This window comes from Acomys minous (assembly GCF_964271855.1).
Source record: "Acomys minous genome assembly, chromosome: 6".
Lineage (NCBI taxonomy): Eukaryota > Metazoa > Chordata > Mammalia > Rodentia > Muridae > Acomys > Acomys minous.
In genome coordinates this window covers 128601426-128621108 of record NC_140487.1, presented here as the reverse complement: position 1 = coordinate 128621108, position 19683 = coordinate 128601426, and the positions used below count along the sequence as shown (strand labels likewise).

The 19683-nt window shown below is 54.9% G+C and overlaps 2 protein-coding genes across 3 annotated transcripts in view; one reads left to right on the top strand and one right to left on the bottom strand.

Annotated features, from left to right (window-relative positions):
* Positions 1-2004: 2004 nt before the first annotated feature.
* PEX10 (peroxisomal biogenesis factor 10) lies at positions 2005-6970 on the bottom strand. 2 transcript variants are annotated; one of them, XR_014779890.1, is made up of 7 exons: positions 6809-6970; positions 6270-6350; positions 5018-5424; positions 3594-3769; positions 3375-3510; positions 2137-2333; positions 2005-2073 (listed from the first exon to the last, which is right to left on the bottom strand). XR_014779890.1 is itself a non-coding variant. In XM_084785312.1 (6 exons), exons 1-6 carry the CDS (start codon positions 6912-6914, stop codon positions 2265-2267), a joined length of 975 nt encoding a protein of 324 aa, XP_084641438.1. In that variant the 5' UTR covers positions 6915-6970; the 3' UTR covers positions 2005-2264. The 2 variants fall into 2 exon arrangements, 1 of the variants encoding a protein (XP_084641438.1); XM_084785312.1 differs by having other exon boundaries at positions 2005-2333.
* A 4720-nt stretch (positions 6971-11690) lies between these two features.
* The window catches only part of PLCH2 (phospholipase C eta 2), a 77817-nt gene continuing 69824 nt past the window's right edge, over positions 11691-19683 (top strand). The window contains exon 1 of the mRNA XM_084788232.1: positions 11691-11726. Coding sequence (XP_084644358.1) covers positions 11706-11726 — 21 coding nt within the window. The 5' untranslated portion in view covers positions 11691-11705. The remainder of the gene's footprint in view (positions 11727-19683) is intronic.

The window sequence follows — 19683 nt, the reverse complement described above, 5'->3', positions numbered from 1 at the left end:
AAGTGACTTTTAAATCCCAACTTTATTAAAGAAAGTGTCCCTTGCTTGTGTAGTCTTCCTCTACACCACTGGTCGTTCCACCGAAGTGCAGCTTGCTTCCCACAGCTGCAGTAGGGGAGTCACCGGGCCAGTCAGCACCAGGACAGCACAAACACCGCGGGCATAGGAGGGACGGGCTGTCAAGTACAAGCGGGCTTTGCAGCCCCAGGTTGCGACCCAGTGTCCCTCTCATCCTACAACTAGAGAACAGTCACCTGGCTTTATGATGCTCTTTTGTTTGTTTCTTTGTTTTTAAACCATGTGAGCTGGGCATGGTGGTACGCGCCTTTAATCCCAGCACTTGGGAGGCAGAGGCAGGCAGATCGCTGTGAGTTCGAGGCCAGCCTGGCCTACAAAGGGAGTCCAAGACAGCCAAGGCTACACAGAGAGACCGTCTCGAAAAACAAAAACAACAAAAACCATGTGAACACTTGGGGTTCAACCTCTGCTTTTTTTGTTTGTTTGTTTTGTTTTGTTTTTGTTTTTCGAGACAGTGTTTTTCTGTGTTAGCCTTGGCTGTCCTAGACTTGCTTTGTAGACCAGGCTGGCCTCGAACTCACAGTGACCCGCCTGCCTCTGCCTCCCAAGCGCTGGGATTAAAGGCGTGTGCCACCACGCCCAGCAACCTCTGGCTGTTCTTGTTCACATTTCCCGTGTTGTTTTTCTCATCACCAGTCAGGCTCAGTGTGATGGAAAGAAAGTTGGGTGTGCCTGGCCAGAGCAGGGTGAGCTGCGAATGGGGCACTGCAGGGAACTGCAGAGTTAGGTTGCTATCCCTAGAGACTTTCCTCCCTTAGGGTTCTTGAAGCTACCTTGTGTCGGTCTTGGGTCCCCTGCCCAACCTAGAGAGATGGTTCCCACTCTTGGTAAGGGACCCTTCACAAGGAGCATTCTCGCATCAGACACCACTGCTGGTGGCTGGGCTGTAGCGCTGCCCACTCACTGTACACCAAAGGCTCTATCAAGTTTTCTTCTCACTGTGTTAGGAAATCTAGGTCTAGGTCTCCCGAGGGCTGTTTTTTTTTTTTTTGTTTTTTGTTCATTTGTTTTTTGTTTTTGAGACAGTTTTTTTATGTAGCCTTGGCTGACCTGGAACTTGCTCTGTAGTCCAGGTTGGCCTCAACTCACAGAGATCCACCGCCTCAGCCTCCCGAGCACTGGGATTACAGGTGTGCGCCACCTGGCTGGAGCTTCTGTCCCTAATGTACCTTCCTGTGGAATTAGTCTCTTAAAGATATGCCAGGCTGTCTCTGACATGAACTAATTTTAAAAGCCTGGAAATGTCAAGTGGAGGCAAGAAACAAGCCAGGGACAAGCCAGGAGGGGCCTGGACACAGCAGTGACACTGGGTAAGGTCACTTGTGTATCTGGGCCTCTAAGCAACTCACCTGGCTTCTTCAGACACATGGAAACTGGTTTATAGGAGAAAACACAGTCTGCACTGGCAAGATGTTCAACGGTGAAGTCACTTGCTGCCCAGTCCAGCTAGAATCTGATCCTTGAAATACATGATGATTCCCTGACTCCTGCAAGTTGTTCTCTGATCTCCATACACGCACACACCCCACTACAACTAAAACAAAATCTCTGCCACTCAGGAGAGCCCCTCCCCACTCTGTAGGCAAGATGAAGATCTTCATTTTCTCAAGGAATGGGCAACATGTGTTAAACGTGGCAAGTATCTTAGGAGGGACACTGACCTCAGTGCGTATGAAGCCGAGTGCCCTGCCTGACTTCCTGCCTTAGGCTGATGGTGGCCCCCTCTTTACAGACCTGAGTATACACCCTGAACCCCCGAAGCAATTCTCAGCTGTGTGGCTTGGGAAGGGACAGGGAGGGGGGAATCCCACATCTCCAGAGACTGAAGACACCATACACATAAGGGGCAACACACTCTCCCACCCCAACTGGAGTTTTCCCCACGTCCCTGATCCCTTTTCTTCCCAAGTAGTTGTAGCCTCCATAACAGAGAGAGTATATATTTGTGCAACCACAGTTGAAGGATAAAACTCTTCCAGGAGCTTCCATTTACTTCTTTTTTTTTCCCCCCTTTGAGACGGTCTGTGTAGTCTTGGCTCTTGCACTCACTTTGTAGACCAGGCTGGCCTCGAACTCACAGAGATCCACCTGCTTCTGCCTTCCCAAGTGCTGGGATTAAAGGCGTGCGCCACCATGCCCAGCTCCCATCCACTCCTTGGAGCTGTCTGGTAAGGATCTGGTCCCGGTCAGCGGTAGTGCCTCAGGTAGACCAGCTTCTGGGGTGGGAACTTGTCTCTGCACAGAGGACACTCTGTCTGTGGATGGGGTGGATGTGTCACATTGGCTGTGCATTGTAGCTGGCCCCATCCCCACTGCAAATCTCCTGTTCTGCATACGTGTACAACTGTTAAGTCAGCCAGAAAACAGCCTCTCCAGGCATGGGACAGTGCTGGCTCAGCACAGCCGCGCCCACCAACCCTCAACACCCGTGAACCTTGTCTCTCTAGGGCCTCTCCTGCACTTCACCTTATTTTTTTTAAAGATTTATTTATTTATTATGTATACAGTATGCTGCCTGCCTGTATACCTGCACGCCAGAAGAAGATGCCAGATCTCATTATGAATGGTTGTGAGCCACCATGTGGTTGCTGGGACTTGAACTCAGGCCCCCTGGAAGAGCAGCCAGTGCTCTTAACCTCTGAGCCATGTCTTCCTTGCAACTCTGGGCCAAGTGCTATACAGGGGAGGACGTGAGACCCCACCGGAAAAAGATAGCAGGCTGTGCCCGTTACTCTAGTCCCTCCCTTGTGAGCTCCCACGAGGTGTAACTTTAGACGAACCCTGGTGCTTCTCTCCAGAGATAGCACTGGCTCCGCCATCTGTGAGAAAGGAGGACACATTCCACACTTGGTGGCACACGCTGCACATGGTGCAGACTGCTGACTGAGCAGTGCACATGCAGCCCAGGGCACTTGGCCTCTAACGGCAGGGCACAGTGCATAAAGCTCCCTGCCCCTTGTAGCCTAGGCTTCTGGCCAGAGCAGTAAACGTAGCTCCATAGCTGCAGGAAGCAGTGTGCCCAGGGCTCCTGTCCTGCTGGAGACGGCTCCACGGCACACAGGGGCAACTTGCTGTGTGCACATGAACTAGCTTTCCCTGAACGTATGAAACAAGTCAAGCCTGTGTGCGCCCATCATGCACCGTTCACCTGCACATCCAGGCAAGCCTCAAAAGGGGAAGACAGGAGCTTCAGCCCCAAGTACGATTCTCACCTCACAGGCTGTTAACAAGATGCCCATCTCCCCACCCCCAAGTGAGAGGGGTTGGGAGGTGGGGTGGCACAGCTGCAAAGGTACCTTGGTGTTGCACCACTCCGTGATGCACTCCCAGCAGAAGAGGTGGCCACACGGTGTAGCTGTGGAGTGTCTGCGTTCCTCCAAGCAGAGGGTGCACAGTGGGGCTCTGCAGACAGCTCTGTCCTCCAGGGAGCTCCTATGGGGGCCAGGACACAGCCCAGGTGAGTACACCTTTGACAGCCGCAGGGCTTGCCAGAGTACCTCAAGCCCCCTGCACACCTTCGGTGGGACAGATTGCGGTGCAGCCGCCACTCTTTCCTGGCTCGCTGCTTCTGCCTGAAGCTGTACAGTTGCAGCCCCACGGACAGTGCCAGGTGCAGCAGGGAGACAAGCCCCAGCAGCCGGTAGCTAGTGCGTGCCCTCAGGTCCTCTCCAGGAAGGCGGCGGGTCCGGAGCTGTTGAGACAGATGACCACCTCTCAGCCATCAGGGTCCCCAAGGACCTTGTTTGTTTGCTGAGCCTCCCCCTTGGTCCTGGGAGTGTCCAGAGGACAGCCAGGGAGATGGGCTCAAGTAGTGAGGGAGAACTCTAGCTAGAGGTTGACCTTTAGCCATTAGCAGCTTAGATAAGAACTGAACCAGGAGGATAGAGGGACCAGGAAAATGGGTAAGGATTCAGGAGCTGTCGGGGGATCACTTCAGAGGAAGAGCAGGAGGAGGGACAGCAAGGGAACCTGGACAGGCAGGTGCTGTTCCCTTTGTCAAGGCCTCAATGACCTTGGCCTCCACAGATGCTGTCCTGTGTCACTCCCATCCACATCACAGCAGAACTGCTGTCTTCACTTCTAGCCCTTCCCACTGGCAGGGAAACGACACCAGGGCCACCCTATGCCTTGGGCTGGAGTGGGAAAACAAGATAGCAGGCTCTACAGCAAACCCAGTGCCAACACCGAGCAGCCGTCGGGGGGGGGGGGGGGAGGGGGGAGATAGCTGCTAAATGAATGACTTCTGGGGTGGATTTTGTAGGATAACTCCGTGTGGCAGTACTGAGGTTAAGGCCTCAAACTAGACTATGGTGTGGGAGGGGCAGGTTGGCTGCAGGGAGATGGCATTTGGTCCCCTCTGACAGGAACTTTTGAGCAGCCCTGGAGTGTGGCAGGCATAGAGGTGATACCCAAGGAGAGATTTTTGGGGTGGCAGGATAAAGTGCATTGGTAGAAAGCCAGGGGTGTGTGTGTGTGTGTTTTGATGCCAAAAACAACCAGGTCAGTGCAGTTAGCACAGATTGGTATGTGGCCAGTGTGGTGAGGTGGTGTGCTGACTCAGGGTCAACCCCAAGCCCTCACCTCTCTGCTGGGCAGGGGCGAATGGAAAGGACACAGCCATAGCCAGTAGCGAGGAAACTGCCCTGAGGCCAGACCTGAGTCTGCGCGCGCGCGTGCGCGCGCGCACACACACACACACACACACACACACACACGCTGTTGTGGGAAGGAAACGGTTACTTGTTCACTCTTCAGTTGTGCAAACCGGACTCCCCTGGGCCTTTTAGGAAAATACAACTGAGCAGACCCCACCCTCTCCCAAGTACAGTTTGTGCTCCAGCATGGGGACAGTACTGGCTGTGACCATGCCATCACCATGGTCCCTAAGGCTGCTCAGAGGCTCCCAGCTGTACCCGGGCCTCTCGGTGTTGGCACTTACGTAAGTAATCCCTGCTAGTCTCTTCGCCAGGTGGTAGAAGGCACCGTGAATGTAAAACCAAGCGATGTGGAGCCGGTGAAGGCAGGCAAAGCCCTGTCTAAGGATGAAGACTGCCCGCTGCAGCGCCCTCCTCTGCTGCTCAGGCAGGGTGGCTGCATGGTCACGCACCCAGCGCCGTGCCCCTGACCGGCTGCGCCCCCCAGACAGCAGGCTTCCCTGTGAGGCCCGTGTGCCATCGCCATCGGCTTGCAGCTCCTGCTCCAGGGGCAGCAGGGCCTTGTCCAGCAGGTAGGGCAGGACGGCATGCAGTGCAACCAGCACTCCACGGCGGAGCCTGGAGGGCACACGCTGCTGCGATGGGTCCACTTGCACGATCCCCACATACTCCTCTCCGAGTGTCTGGTAGCCTGAGGATTAATGCACAGTGATAAGGATGCAATGCAAAGAGAAGCTTCTAGGCCGGGCTGTGTTCCCCACCCCCCCCCCCCCCCCAGCCTCACCAGTCGCTCCTGAACCTGCCCTTCTAGGCTGTCACCCTAAAGACCTAGCCAAGGCCAACATGACTTGTTGCTATTCTTGTTAAAGCCACTGCAGCCGTGCAGTGGTTCCATGTGGCACAGACTGCCACTCTGGGATAGGCCTTGTTTTCCCTGTTGGTTCCTGCTCCCTTCAGCTTTTATTTGTTCTCAGTTTCCCTGTCCCTCCTCTGCTGTACCCCCGTCACCTGTCCAAGTGGCAAGATCCAATCCTGTGGCTTTCTAACTAACTTCCAGATCATGGCTCAGTCAGCACCTGGTTCAGTCCTAAGTATCAGGCATTTGGTCAGTGGATGAAACGCCCTCAAGCCTCCCCAGCTGAAAGCTAGCTCCTAGTTGTCCACCCTGCAGAAGACAAAGCCAGCCCTCCTGTTCTGAGGCCAAACCTGGTGCACCTTGAACTACTCTTTCCCCGTGTCTCACCATGACCCTGCTTGTAGGCCACAGCAACCTCTGTCCCCAACAAGGTGGTGGTGGCCAGCAGGCAGCCTCCACCTTTGTATCTTGTAATGCCTCACACCCCATAAAAGGGGCCGGCGAGGCCCCTAGAAAGGATCTGGGGCAGTACCTCCTGTCTGGCCAGTGTCTTCCTTCCCTGAGGCTAATGCAGGAGGTTTCCAGGAGCTGCTCAGTTTGCCTGGCAGCCTTCATCAGCCCCTCTTGTCTTGGGTGGGTTGTGGGCCCCTTGGTGCTGAGGACCTGCCAAGTCCTGCTACCTGCAATTGTGGTGAGGCCAAAGTAGGCTATGTCTGAGAGCAGTTCGATCTCCTTCCTCCATTCCAGCCATTTCTTTGCACCTGAAAGGAGAAAAATATTACCTCTGGGGAGGTAAAGTGGCTCACTGAAGTTCTCTCCCCGTCCCTCAGAGGGCAGACTAGGTCCCTCCTCCTCCAGGGCGACCCTCAACTACTTCTCTCTCCTTTAGCCTCCTCTGATGTCCTAAGAACCAACCTATCAACTCTTAACTGTCCTGGGTCAGGAACTGTCCTAGAGCCTGGGTGGCACCAGAGAACTCTCGGTAGTGCTAAGAACACAAGCCAGAGACCGCCTGCTTGCTGTCAAATTCGGCTCTCCCAAATCCTTGCCTGTGAGGTAGACCTCCACGTGTCTACCCGCAAGAGCCATAGTGTTAGGTCCGACCTGCTGGGGGCATTTGAGGTAAATGGGCAAATGTTTGAGACCTGGCGCACAGACCCGCCAAGTGTGGAGCAGCGCGGAGCTTCGCCTGCCTGCCTGGGTGCCCCGGGGCGCTCACCCGCTAGGCTGTGCAGCGCTCCCCCCGCGGCGCTCCGCAGCCCTCCCAGGTAGTACTCGTCCTTCTGCGCCGCCCGGATCACTTCAGGTGCACCTGCCAGCACCATGGCCCGAATCCGTAAGCTCGCACTGCGCCGGCGCGCGCCGCGGGCGGGGCCAGTGACGCTCGACGTGCCCCGGACATGGGGCGCAGGCTGCGAGCGTCACGCGGGCGAAGGCGGGGCCTGGGCGTGACATCACGAGGGGCGTGGCCGTGCGGGAGGGGTGTGGTCTGTGCTTGGAGGGTGGAGCCACGTAGAAGAGTGGCGGACAACGCTAGGGACTCGGTCCCGGAGAAAGCCTCGCAGACGTGGTTTTGGCCTGATTCAGGCTCAGTTTTTTGGCAGGAGTTACATGTCTCTGGGACTGCAGGAGCAGACCCACGTAGGAGAGCCATGTGATCTCACCTGAGTCCTGAAACCCCCAGTACCCTTTGGACTCCGTCCCGCTGCCCATGCCCTGCTTTCCTCAGCTTGGGTTGGACAACCCCAGACAGTACCTTTGACTACTGCCAGGAGGCAGTCACAGCTCAGACTGGGGCACGCGCTTCGGCCAAGTCAAATGTAACAGCTTGAAATACAGATTCCTTGAAGGCCCGAGGCTGCTTGTGTCCCTACAACACTTCTCTTCAAACTCAGAAGCTCAGATCCAGCATAACCGCGAGGAATGGCCTGCTCCGAGTGTCCCCTCGTGGCCTGCTCCTGAAAAGGGACTGCGTTTTCTGGATTCTCTTCCCTCAGCCATTGGGAGCACGACCAGGAACATCATCCTAGTATCTGTTGTCCCCGGGAGACAGCATAAGAGTCTCTCTCCATGGGCTCAAATCCTAGCCACAGATTTCACCTCAGCCGTTGACGGCTGCTTTGACCCTCAGGTGGGTCCTTTGTGGGCTGTGGATAATAAAGCACTCCTGCCTCCTCTAAAGGGGTCTTCCTGAGGGACAAAACCGAAGGTGGCCAGCAGGTGGTGCCATCAGCCCATCCTTTCTACTAGTTTGGGCAGCTAGCGTGTATTACCCGAACGAAGTCCTGCACAGAGGGGAAACTAGAGTGAGGAGACAAAATAGAAGGGCAGGCTGAGTAGTGACAGCATTGTAAGTCAATTCTCTGCGTCCCCGGGTGACCATAGGGCCTGGAGTCTCTCTTTGCTTCAGTGTTTCAGGGACCCTAGCCACCTGCTTTGACTGCCCCATGCCTGAAGCACTCGCGTCCTGGGCCTGAGCCTTGTGACTAACTCCTTGTAAACTCTTCCCTCTCCTCCAAGGACGGAGGACAGGAAGGCCAGGCTCCTGAGGGTTTTGTGGGAAGGCACCAGAGCTGTGAGTCCAAGCGGTTGACTCTCCCATACCCACCGCTGGGCTCCTTGAGGGCCACCCTGGGGACACTCAGGCTGGCCTCTGACTGCCTCCCTTGGGGCCCCCACTAGCCCTGTGCCATGGACAAGGGACAGGGTGTGTCCTGCACGTTCCTTCACTTGGTGACTCCCAGCTTTCTGTCTATAGACCACGAGTAATTATGCTAACCATCTGGTGTTTATCGGGAGCCCGACATGCCAGCACTGAGCACATGGGTTGTCTGGGCCCACATCGAGGTGCAGGTTGGTAGCGGATCTGGGCGTTTTTGCATCTCTGATACAGGAGCTTCAGGAGCAAAGGTCAGCTATCCTGGGGACGGTTGTCACAGTTTTGTCCCTCAACAACTGGTTCAATATTCTTCATACACTGGGTAGTTTGTTGATTTTCTAATTTTATTAAATTAATTTATTGTGTGTGTTGTATGCATATGCGTATGGGCATGTTTGTTGTGTGTGTGCGCTCGCACGTGAGTGTTCATGTAATATGCAGGCACAAGGCTGATATCTGGCATCATCCATGGTGGCTCTTCCAGCCATGGTGGCGCACGCCTTTAACCCCAGCACTCGGGAGGCAGAGGCAGGCGGATCGCTGTGAGTTCAAGGCCAGCCTGGTCTACAAAGTCCAGGACATCCAAGGCTACACAGAGAGACTCTGTCTTGAAAAACAAAAACATAAAAACAAAACAAAACAAACAAAATAAACCTGGGCTGGAGAGATGGCTCAGAGGTTAAGAATACTGACTGCTCTTCCAAAGGTCACGAGTTCAGTTCCCAGCAATGACATGTTGGCTCACAACCATCTACAACGAGATCTGTATACATAATAAATAAACCTTAAAAAAAACAAAAACAAAAACCTCCAAACAAGAATGGCTCTTCCATCTTCTTCAGTCTTCTCTCAGTTAAACCCAGAACTCGCCCACATGCCTAGTGGTGTTTGCTAGCTTTCTCTGGGTGTCCTCAGTATCTGCCTTCCAAGGCTAGAGTTACAGGTGGGGCCACCTCATCCATCAGGGGTTTATGTGGGCTCTGGGGACATGACCTCTGCTCTTTATCCTGGTACAACAAGCATTTCATCCACGGAGTTCTGTACCCAGCCCTATCTGATAGTTTTTCATATAGTCCTGTTGGCTGGCGCGGGGTGGGGGTGGGGGTGGTGGTGGTAGAGTGGGCCAGGGATAGGGAGGGCAGGAGGAGCCGTGGGGTGGGCAGGCCAGGGAACTGGGAGGGAGAGGATGATCAGCAGGCAGCCCTAGTGCACTGCTCTGCGCTACCCCCGACCCCAGGTTATCCCCTCCGATAGGTGACAGTGTGACTCAGCATACTTAGGCTTCCCCCTGCCCGTGGCCCAGATTTGCTGTTTGTGTGGTTGCTGTACGTATCAAGCCTGGGCTGGGCTTTGCCACACAGGGCCTCTCAGGAAGACAGTGGCAAAGCAGGACAAGGAAAGGTGCAGGAAGTCCATTTCCCTGCCTGATCTATCCCTGGGGTTGTACTGTGGGGTCCACACTTGCCTGGAGGCAGGAGGGTCACCAGGTGACCCTTCACTAGACTTCTAGTGCCACTGCCCACACTGCTGAGCTGGCCTCCTGGGAGTCAGAGCAGGGACAAGGCAATGCTGTGTCTGCAGGAATGGTGAAAAGGAGACTGCCTAAGTCTGAGGAGTAGTACATGAATAGTACTTGGGGAGTAGCTCATGTACATGGGGAGTAGCTCGTGTACATGAAGAGTAGCTCATGTACATGGAGAGTAGCTCATGTACATGGGGAGTAGCTTATGTACTGGGGCTGGCTGTTAGGGTGGGGCCTGCCCTAGGCAGGAGGCCCCTCTACAGGCGCCACAAACCTGGAAAACAGGTTCCTCCACCCAGGGCGGGCAGGCTGAAAGCTCTGAGAGCACCGCACAGCTAGCTGGCCTGGTTGCTGCAGATCGGAGCCCTGGAGGTACTGTGGGCACCAAGAAAGGGTGGGGGTATTGGGAAGGAATCTGAGGCCCCAGAACCAAGCCTGGGAGGCTCCGGCTGGTAAATAGACATCTCTGGGTGCTTCCCTCACTTCCTCTGTAGGCTTGCTAGTGAGGGTAGGACTCGGGGCTGGAAAGCTAAATCTTTCTTGGAGGCTGTGTACTCTGGGAAGGGACTCTGGGCAGTTCTGGGGGACACAGGCAGGTGGCTGGGATTCTGCCCAGGACCCACAGCCTGAGGGAGGGGTTGTGTTCCTGTCCTGGCCCCAGGGACCAAAAAATAAAAAATAAATAAAATTTAAAAAGGCTTCCCAGTGCTGAGCCAGTGTGGGGCTCTGGAGCTTTGTCCATTCTCAGAACTTGGAGCTGGGACCGAAACAGAACCCTGGGGCTAGGGAGGAAGGGGCTTGGTCCTCGTGGCTTTAGCGCAGGTGGCATTGAACCTGGGTCTGTTGGTCCCACTCACGCGCATCTCTCCATCTGCTGATGGGATGGGTGGCCTAGCCTTGGGCCGCAAGGCTTTACTGGCAGGACGAGGGGGTCTCCGCACTGTGGCCATTATCCTGAACTGTGCTGGATAATAAGGGTCTGACACCAAGGTCCTCAGGGAGTGGAGATCTGGAAAGACTTCCCAGAGGAGGAAGGGCTCCTGTCCACGAGGAAAGTGTGGCCACACTGGCGCATGCAGACTAGGGTTGTTGGTTGGCAAGTAGTAACTGAGCAGGGATACGAGATGGTGCTCTAGCCCCTGCCCATGGGATGTAGAGCCGGATGGCTGGTCACTCTGAGACAGTGTAGGATGCAGCACCCCGAAGAGCAACGCTGGCCATGAGGACACGGGACAAGGACAGTGAGGTCTGAGGGAGCCTAGAGCCGGAGCAGACCGGGCCTGGCGGGTCAGGTCCTGTTGGCTCCTTATATGGACAGAGCTAGGGACAATGTGGCTAGCTGTCAGTGGACTGGGGGGCTAGAGCAATGCAAAGCTCTTACCCAGCAGCCTCTAGTGTAAAGCGTAGACTCTGGAGCAGGAAGCAGCGAGGAGAATGGGTGGGGCAGGCACCTGCGCTTCAGGTGAGGCTTTATGTCTTCATATTTCCTAAGTCTCAGCCCCGTCCTTTGCCAAACAGGAGAATGGAGGTTCCACCACCTGTATAGTAGGGCAAGCCAGGAGAGCAAGCACGGGTCCCCTCCTGGCACAGGGCCTTCTGGGAGATTGTGGTTGGGCAGTAGCCGCTTTGACTGCTGGTCGGGATCTGCCAGCCTCTGCCAGCTGGATTCTATGAGGGAAGGCTGGGGCTCAGGACAGCTCTGCCCCACCTCTGCCCCAAGCCAGGGCCTGTTCCAGAGCTCGGCACATGCAGAAGGCGGGACAAAGAAACACTCTGCTGGATGGTAGTGTGAAGGCTTGCAGTCGGGTGATGGGGAGCGAACGGTGGTAGCTTCTGATTGCGGATGATTCCTGAATTTCCAGAGAGATGCTGTTGAGGAAGGTCTGAGGGAGCCTACAGCGGGAGCAGAACGGGCCTTAGACGCCAGAGTCAGGGATGGCCAAGGCTGGTGAGCAGGTGCTGTCTATGGGTTGTGATGGCGTCGAGGGAGCTCCTTCCAGGCAGACAGGAGACTGGTTTGGGTCCACGGAGCGTAGTTGAGTCTAGTCACAGGGATTCCGCTGAGAGCCGAGTGGCTTGGCCCCAGGGCAGGCAGAAGCTGTCTCTTTGGGTCTGTTGGAGGTCAGACTCATGGGCAAAAGATTACTAATGTGCGGGCTCTGTGTCCCAGAGGGGAGCGTAGTTCCTGAACCTTTATGTCCATGGTGTGCTGCAAAGAGAGGGCTTTTTTTGTTGTTTTGTTTTGTTTGTTTTGTTTTGTTTTTTGAGACAGGGTTTCTCTGTGTAGCCTTGACTATCCTGGACTTGCTTTGTAGACCAAGCTGGCCTCAAACTCACATCGATCTACCTGCCTCTGCCTCTCAAATGCTGGGATTAAACGCGTGCCCCACCACAGCCTGGCTAAAGAGAGAGCTTTTGAGGCCACAGTCTCAACAGCAAGTCTCTGTCAATGCATCTCCTCACCCTGGTTCCTGGAACAGCTCTGTGTGGTACTTGGCCTTGTCAAGAGCTATTCTTCTATGCTGCAGTCTTCAGGGTATCTTCAGCCCTCCTGAGAATCTGGCATTTAACGCTCCTATGGGCAGCCAAGGGACCGGAGAAGCTGTTGCTTAGGGTGGGATTCTCCATAAAGCAGACATTGCTCCGTTTCTTAGAAGCCATTTGCTGGGTTTCCCTAAAGTCGGGCCTTCTGTGGCCCAAAGATTGACCTTGGACCCTGTTACAAGATCAGCTTGCTTGCCATGCCTTTGCCGGCCTGCCCCAGCATTGTCCGTTGTATATCTCAAAGGCTCTGCCTGTTTTCTCGGGGAGCGGGGGGCTTTTTAGACATTGTCTTGACAAACAGGTGAAAGGTAAATGATTGTCCATCAGCATCCAGTGCAGGCTGGAGCACTGCCTGCCCTGGAACAGCTGTTCCTAAGGCTGGCATGGCCTGAGATGCCCAGCTGCCTGGGGCAGAGAAATGCCCAGAGACGTGGGGATTTCCCATTTGTTAATGGCCAAGAAGCCCACCCAGCAGTGGAGCACACGGTGGCACAGCTGGTGTCCTCTGGTGACAGGACGACAGTGAAGGAGGAATGAAGTGAGGACGGGAGGGAGTTAAAGAAGCAGATAGGGTTCCACAGCGCTGCAGTTCCCCCAGGCGACTCGGGGTGCACAGCTGCTGGCTCCAGGCTTTGTGGAGGTGACAGACTTCCTGACTTGACCCTTGTGTCTGGAGCACTCCTCCTCCTAAGGATGTCTCAGATGAAGGCCAAGCCTAGGCCGTCCTGAGTGACAGCGCCCACCCTTCGGGCCCCTTCATGCTCTCCCCCCGTGCTGCTGCTCCAGGGTGGGACTGGGCAGCCTCTGGTTACTGGGGCAGAGGAGCTGGACAGGACCGCGCGGGCACTTCAGTCCCTCCAGCCCGTCCTCTGAGAACCTTTGATGTGATTTAGATCTGCCTTGCAACTTCACCAAGTTCACTTTACATCCCGATTGCATCCCCCTCCCTCCTCTCCCTCCAGGTCCCTCCCTCCTCTCCCCCCCTCTCCCCCCCATTCCTCCTCCCCTTGTCTTCAAGAGAAAGGGGAGGTGCCCCCCCCAACCCACTCCAGCACATCAAATTGCGTCAGGACTGAGTTCCTCCTCGTGCACTGAGGCTAGGCAAGAGAGGCAAAAGCAGGCAACAGAGTCCACGTCATAGACAGCGCCCACTCAGCTCACGAGGGAACCCAGATGAAGATCAAACTGCCCGTTGGTTACCCATGTGCAGGGGGCCTAGGTCCAGTCCGTGCGTGCTCTTTGGTTGGTGCTTCTGTCTCTGTGAGTCCCTATGGGTCGAGGTTAGTTGACTTTGTCTTCTTGCGGTGTTCCTGTCCCCTCTGAGACCTCCTGTCCTTCCCTCTCACTCTTCCCCAAGATGCCCCAATCGCCACCGAATGCTTGGCTGTGAGTCTTAGCATCTGATTAGACCAGCTGCTGCTGGTTAAGCTAGGCTCCTGTCTGTGAACATAGCAGAGCATCCTCAGTGGTGTCAGGGGTTGGCTGTCTCCCACGGGGAGGGTCTCAGGTTGCGCCAGGCATTGGTTGGTCAATCCCCTCAGTCCCTGTCTTTACCTCTACACGTCTTGTAGGTAGGGTTCATTTCGGTTCAAATTGTGTAGGTGGATCGGTGTTCCCCTCCCTCCACTATAGGTCCTGCCTGCCTAGAAGGTGGGTGGCTTCCTCAGTCTCCATGTCCTCTGTTGCTAGGAGGCTCGGCCAGAGACAGCCTCACATCCTCCTTGTAGCCCACCCTGTCACAAGTCTCCAGCTTGTCACAGTGATGCCCCTGCCTTCAGTTTCCCTTTCCTTTCCAGGCCTGTAAACCTCCCCCCCGCCCCCCCCCCCCCCCGTCTCCCCACATCTGATTCCCTCACCCTACCCAGTTCCCTCTCTGCTTCCTCTTCCACTGTCTGTCCTTGGGCCTTCCTTGTTACTTAGCTTCATTGGGTCCACGATTTGCCGTGTATTTATCCTGTAATATATGGCTAATATCCGCCCATAAGTGAGTACATACCACGTGTGTCTTTCTGGTCTGAGTTACCTTGCTCAGGATGATTGTTGCTAGTTTCATCCAATTCGCCTGCAAATTTCATGATTTCCTTATTTTTAATGGCTGTGTAGTATTCCATTGTGTAAATGTACCACATTTTCTTTATCCATTCTTCAGTCCAGGGACATCTGGGTTGTTTCCAACTTCTGGCTATTACAAGTAAAGCTACTATGAACATAGTTGGGTAAATGTCCTTGTTGTATGGCAAAACATCTTTTGGGTATATGCCCAGGAGTGGTAGAGCCGGGTCTTGAGGTAGAACTATTTCCAATTTTCTGAGAAAGCGCCAGATTGATTTCCAGGATGGTTGTACAAGTTTGCACTCCCACCAGCAATGGAGAAGCATCCCCCCTTCCTCCACATCCTCGCCAGCATGTGCTGTCGCTTGAGTTTTTGATCTTAGCCATTCTGACAGGTGTAAGATGGGACCTCAGAGTCCTTATGATTTGCCAGGGACTGGATTTGCCACTGAGGTGTGGGCTTCTGTTTTCAGGAATGTACGTGTCACGATGGTCTCCTTGTATGTGTTTCTGACACACTCTGAGAGAAGTGCCCTGGGGGCAGGGGAAGGAGTGAGTGTGACTTCAGTGTGACTTCATGGAAAGGCTATGTGTCAATCATCAGGCCTGGCTTCACGCATCCCAGGGAGAGGACACTGACCTCCCGGGGAAGACGTGTTCTGGACCCTACTTCAAAGATGGGAGGTTTTCTTAGCCACACAGGACAGGCCTCAGGCTGCGGGTTGGAGGGCTCTGGGAGCCATCAAAACACCGTGGGCTCCTCTCCTGACTGACTCAGGCCAAGAGACTGCATACTGCAGCTGTTTAGGGCATTGGTGCCCTGCTCTCTTCCCCCAGGATCTGTCTGAAAAGCCAGCCCTTAGGAGGCATCTTTTGGGATTTTGTGGTTTTTTTTTTAAATGCAAGGTGTTGTTCTGTTGTGACTATTTTGCATACACATTACCAGGTTTTCATCCTGGGACCCCTTCGCGGTAATTGCTGAGGACCCGAAGGGCATTTGCTCAGATGGGTTCGTGCCGAGGAGTGTGCTGGAGCCTGTGAGGCCCACTTGTACGAGTCAGCTGTTAAAGTCTCCAGTACTTCTGTGAGCTGGGTGTTGAACACAGCCATTATTAAAATCAAATTAAACTAATTACATATGTAAGACATATAAATTACATAAAACACAAAGGCAGTACACACTCAAAGCATGCCACTTCCTGATTACACCCCGCTGTTATCGCTGCTCTCCTTTGGATGGGATTTGACGGTGTCTCCCGTGGAGCGGATGCTGCCTCGCATCCGTCTCCCCCAGCCCCATGTCCGGCGACGACACTATCGACACCATCGCTAACTTAAAAACGACTCTGCTGGCAATGTCTGCGTCACAGAAGAGTGGTCAGGTGTCACCCTCCCAGGATTCCCCTGGGACTCGTTGCTAAATCTTGGCCGGCACATTCTGGTACTACAACATGGAATTATAAAGTGGTTCCGGCCTGGCCACAGGCTTATAACCCCAGCAACAGGGAAGGTGAGGCAGGACAACCTACAGTTCAAGGCTAGCCTGATCTACATGTCTAAACCCTGTTCTGGGGGCAGGGGAGGTTACCACGGACAAGGGAAAGAACCCATCCTGGTAGCTGTTCTCTGACATCTACATGTGTATTATCACACACACACACACACACACACACACACACACACACACACACACACACACGCCAATACAGAAAGCCAAAACCGACAAGCATGGTAGCACACTCCTTTAACCCCAGCGCTCAGGAGGAGGCAGAGGCAGACAGAAATCCATGGGTTGGGGTCCAACGTGGTCTACATAAAAAGTTCCAGGCTGGCCAGGCACACATAGCAAAACAGCCAACCCACCCACAAAATGATCATCTAAGTGTATTTATTCATAAAGTCTTGTGAAGAATAATAATGGTAAACTCATTATATGTTAATATAAATAACAGTTTATGACAAACTCTACTTGTTCAAGCAGGGAGGGGGGAAATAAAAGCAAAAACAACCCCAAACTCCAACAATCCCGCCTCCCCCCCTGCAAAAAAAAATCCACGAAAAGACTGACATGTTTTGCAGCTTTGCAAGTCTCTCCAGTGTCTGTCATGTGAAGAGCTGCCGGGACTTCCTATCCGCTCTTGCATCCCATCTGTCACAACGTGCTGTTTTGGATGATGGGGCTGAGGAAACCTGGCCTCACACAGTTATCCTGCCTGCCTCACAGCTGTGGGCCTTCTCCTAGATGCTGCACCCAGAACACCCCATGATTTTTCTAAAAGTGGCCTCAATGTGGATCTGAAACACACGCGGGCTGTGACCGCGTCACTGCAGTGACGTGACGTGACATGGCGCCGTGGCCGTGCCACTACAGTGACGTGCTGTGGTGCTGTGACCTCGTCACTACAGTGACGTGCCATGGCGCTGTGGCCGTGGCACTACAGTGACGTGCTGCTGCGCTGTGTACTTTGAAGGTGCCTTGGGATGTGTGCCTGCTCCCCTGGAAGGTTCCAGTTCTCTAAATTATGCAGCTTCCCCCACCCCCACCCCCACCCCCCGACTGCTGACAACATTTTATGATATCACCCAACTCTTGGCAGCATCACCGCTGCTGCCCTGGTGGCGTTTGGGGCACCGACTGGCTCACAGCGGTAGATACAGGTTGTACAAAGCACTAATTTTCACTTAATTTTGAATTTGATTATTGGCGAGAGAGCCTGTGGATTCCCCCCTTTTTAAGTAGCAAGCTTACTTTGTTCTTTATTTGGAGACGGGGTCCTGCTATGTTGGCCAGAGCAGCCTTTAACTGCTAAGGCTCAGATCTGCTCGTACCCCTTCCTTCTGAGAAAACATCTGTCAGATGCCCTGCTGGCACGCCTTGGCTCACATGCCAGCTGCCTCTCAGACACAGCGATGTTCCAAGAAGTGCAAGTACTTTGTCTCACAGCTCTATCCTTTTCTTTGGGGACACTGCACCCCCTTTTGCGCAGTGGGGGTCTTGAGCCTATGGTTGAGGTTGGAGCATCCATGCTGTTTCATCAGCTACCTTCTAAGGGAAGCAGCTGCTTGCTTACATCCTGAGCCCAAGACGGTGAGGAAAATTGTCCTAAGGCCCACGGTGCCACTGCCATCGGTGCCGATCTCATTCCGGGGTGAAGAATGCTTTTCGAGGCTTATGGGGGCTCTTAGGTTCCTAAAGTTTCTGGGACCCCAGGCTTTTGTGGAGCAGCGTCCTGTCGACCGGCAGCTATGGCACACCTGGTTCTGATCTGTGTTTGCTCAGAACTGTGCCTTCAATCTCAGCCCCCTTCTCAGACGCCAGCCTCTTCCTGCTTCCCATACCGAATGCCCTCTGTTTGCCCTTGCCAGGGCTGCAGTGAATATATTCCGCCCGCCCGAGACCCGGGCTTCTGTCCTGCAGAGGGCCTGTCCCCAGAGCTGTATAAACTAGTCGGCTCAGTGACCTAACCTCCTGGGACCTGCTTCCCTCGACAGATGTGGCCCCTTCCCGAACACTTGGCGGTGGGGGCATGATACCGGCCGTGGATGTGCAGCTGTTTTCTGGCTGGCTAGACCGGCTCTGTTGTGATGGCTGAACTTGCCTGGGCCTGTGGCTTTCCTGGGGCCAGCCCCAGCTCCGCGTTCCCTCATTCAGTGAGTCCAGGGGGCAAGCAGCAGGAACTCACGGAGAGGCCTCAGACTGGAAAAGGCAGGAATGGCTCAGCGCAACTAGTGGCTCCCTGCAAAAGGCCTAACTATAAGTTCCCTTGCCACGAGGCCCTAACCTGCCTCTTGCCACCAGCATTTTTGGGCCTTTACATCTCCTCACCTTGAGAGCAACTCCCAGCCTTAACCGAGTACAGGGCAGAATGGGACAGGCACGAGTGGGCACCAAGGGGCCTACCTGAGGTTCTGCAGCAGTGCGGACTGGCTGCCAGGCCTGAGGTTAGAAAGGAAGCCCGGAGCAGGTGGGGCAGGTGGACGCTCCGTTGACTGTCAGCCTTAGAGGGGTTGGGTCAGCAGGTGTGCCGTGAGCTGGGGATCAGACAGGCACGGAAGAGAAATGTTCCTTTCTCGGAGTTTTCCCACACACAGGGAGCGGGCCTCAGTTTCCCCTCTAGGAAACTGGAAAGATGTTTGGTGTTCTGGAAAGACGACCCTGCATTCTGACATCTCAGAGAAGGCCTTCTCCCTCCCACCGCAGGCAGGGGCTTCCTGAGCCAGACCACACAAGGCAAGGGTGTGGCTGCTCCATTTCTTGGGCTCTGACCCAGAAGGCGGGAGGACGGGCGCAAGCGGGGAGGGTGGGGAGAGGGAGGGACAGGCTGAGGCTTGTGGTGGGCCTTCCACACGTTCTCAGGCAGGCACTCAAGGGTTACCATAGGTATCAGAAAGAGAAGCAGCCAGCAATCCCAGAAGATGAGGGGTAGCCCTGAGCAGGTTCTCCGGATGCTCCCGGAGGTGGGGAGCCCAGCCCTGAGGAAGTCTGCTGAGTGTGAGTGGGAGCTTCTCCGCCCCTGGGGGCTCTGGAAACAGAGGGTAGGCACTGTGTAGAGAAAAGTCGGCCAGCCTGAGTGGGCGTCATGCCCTGGGTACTGGACAGCCTCTAGGTTGCTTGGATTTGACTTCCCGACTAAGCAGGGACAAGGTCCCGTAGACTTACCTCCTTGCCTCGTGTGCCGCCTGGCCCTACATGAAGCCACTGATATGAGGTCACTCATGGCAGCAGACATTTCCCAGGGGCATGAGGTTGGCTCACAGGGTTAGGGTCTCAGCAGAGGCCAGAGGCTGGAAATGGAAAATATTCCACCCTTAGCCTAGGGGCCTAGGCCTGACGTTAGCCAGGTCCTGTGGCCAATGTGAGGTGGAGCAGCCTGGTCAGGCTAGCTCTACAGCACCCAAAGATCCCGCACCCTGGCTCCCTGCCTGCCCTGCTGCCTCCAGAAGTGAAGGATCTGCCTTGTTGGAAGGAAGAGGTGAGGCAGAGCATAGACACGGTGGACGGGGCAGGAGTGGGAGTGTGAGAAGGCTTCTGGCTCCAGGTATAGCGGAGGGAGCCCTTGGCAGTAGCCATCCTCAAGGTCCTCTGGGCTACACCTTGGCCTCGGGCAGTCGGCATGGTGCTGTTGCCTAATTAGGCTCCACAGTGCCAGTCTAGTGGAGCCGCACGCCTGGCCTGTGCTCCAGCAGGCGTGTTGAGGCACAGCTCGGCTCCCACTGCAGCAGGAAGCTGACTCCCAGAGGGCGCCGGCTGGGACGGGAGCTGGAGCTGGTGCTAGCCTCATGCAGGGCTGGTGACTGAGGGGCTGCAGTGGTCCAT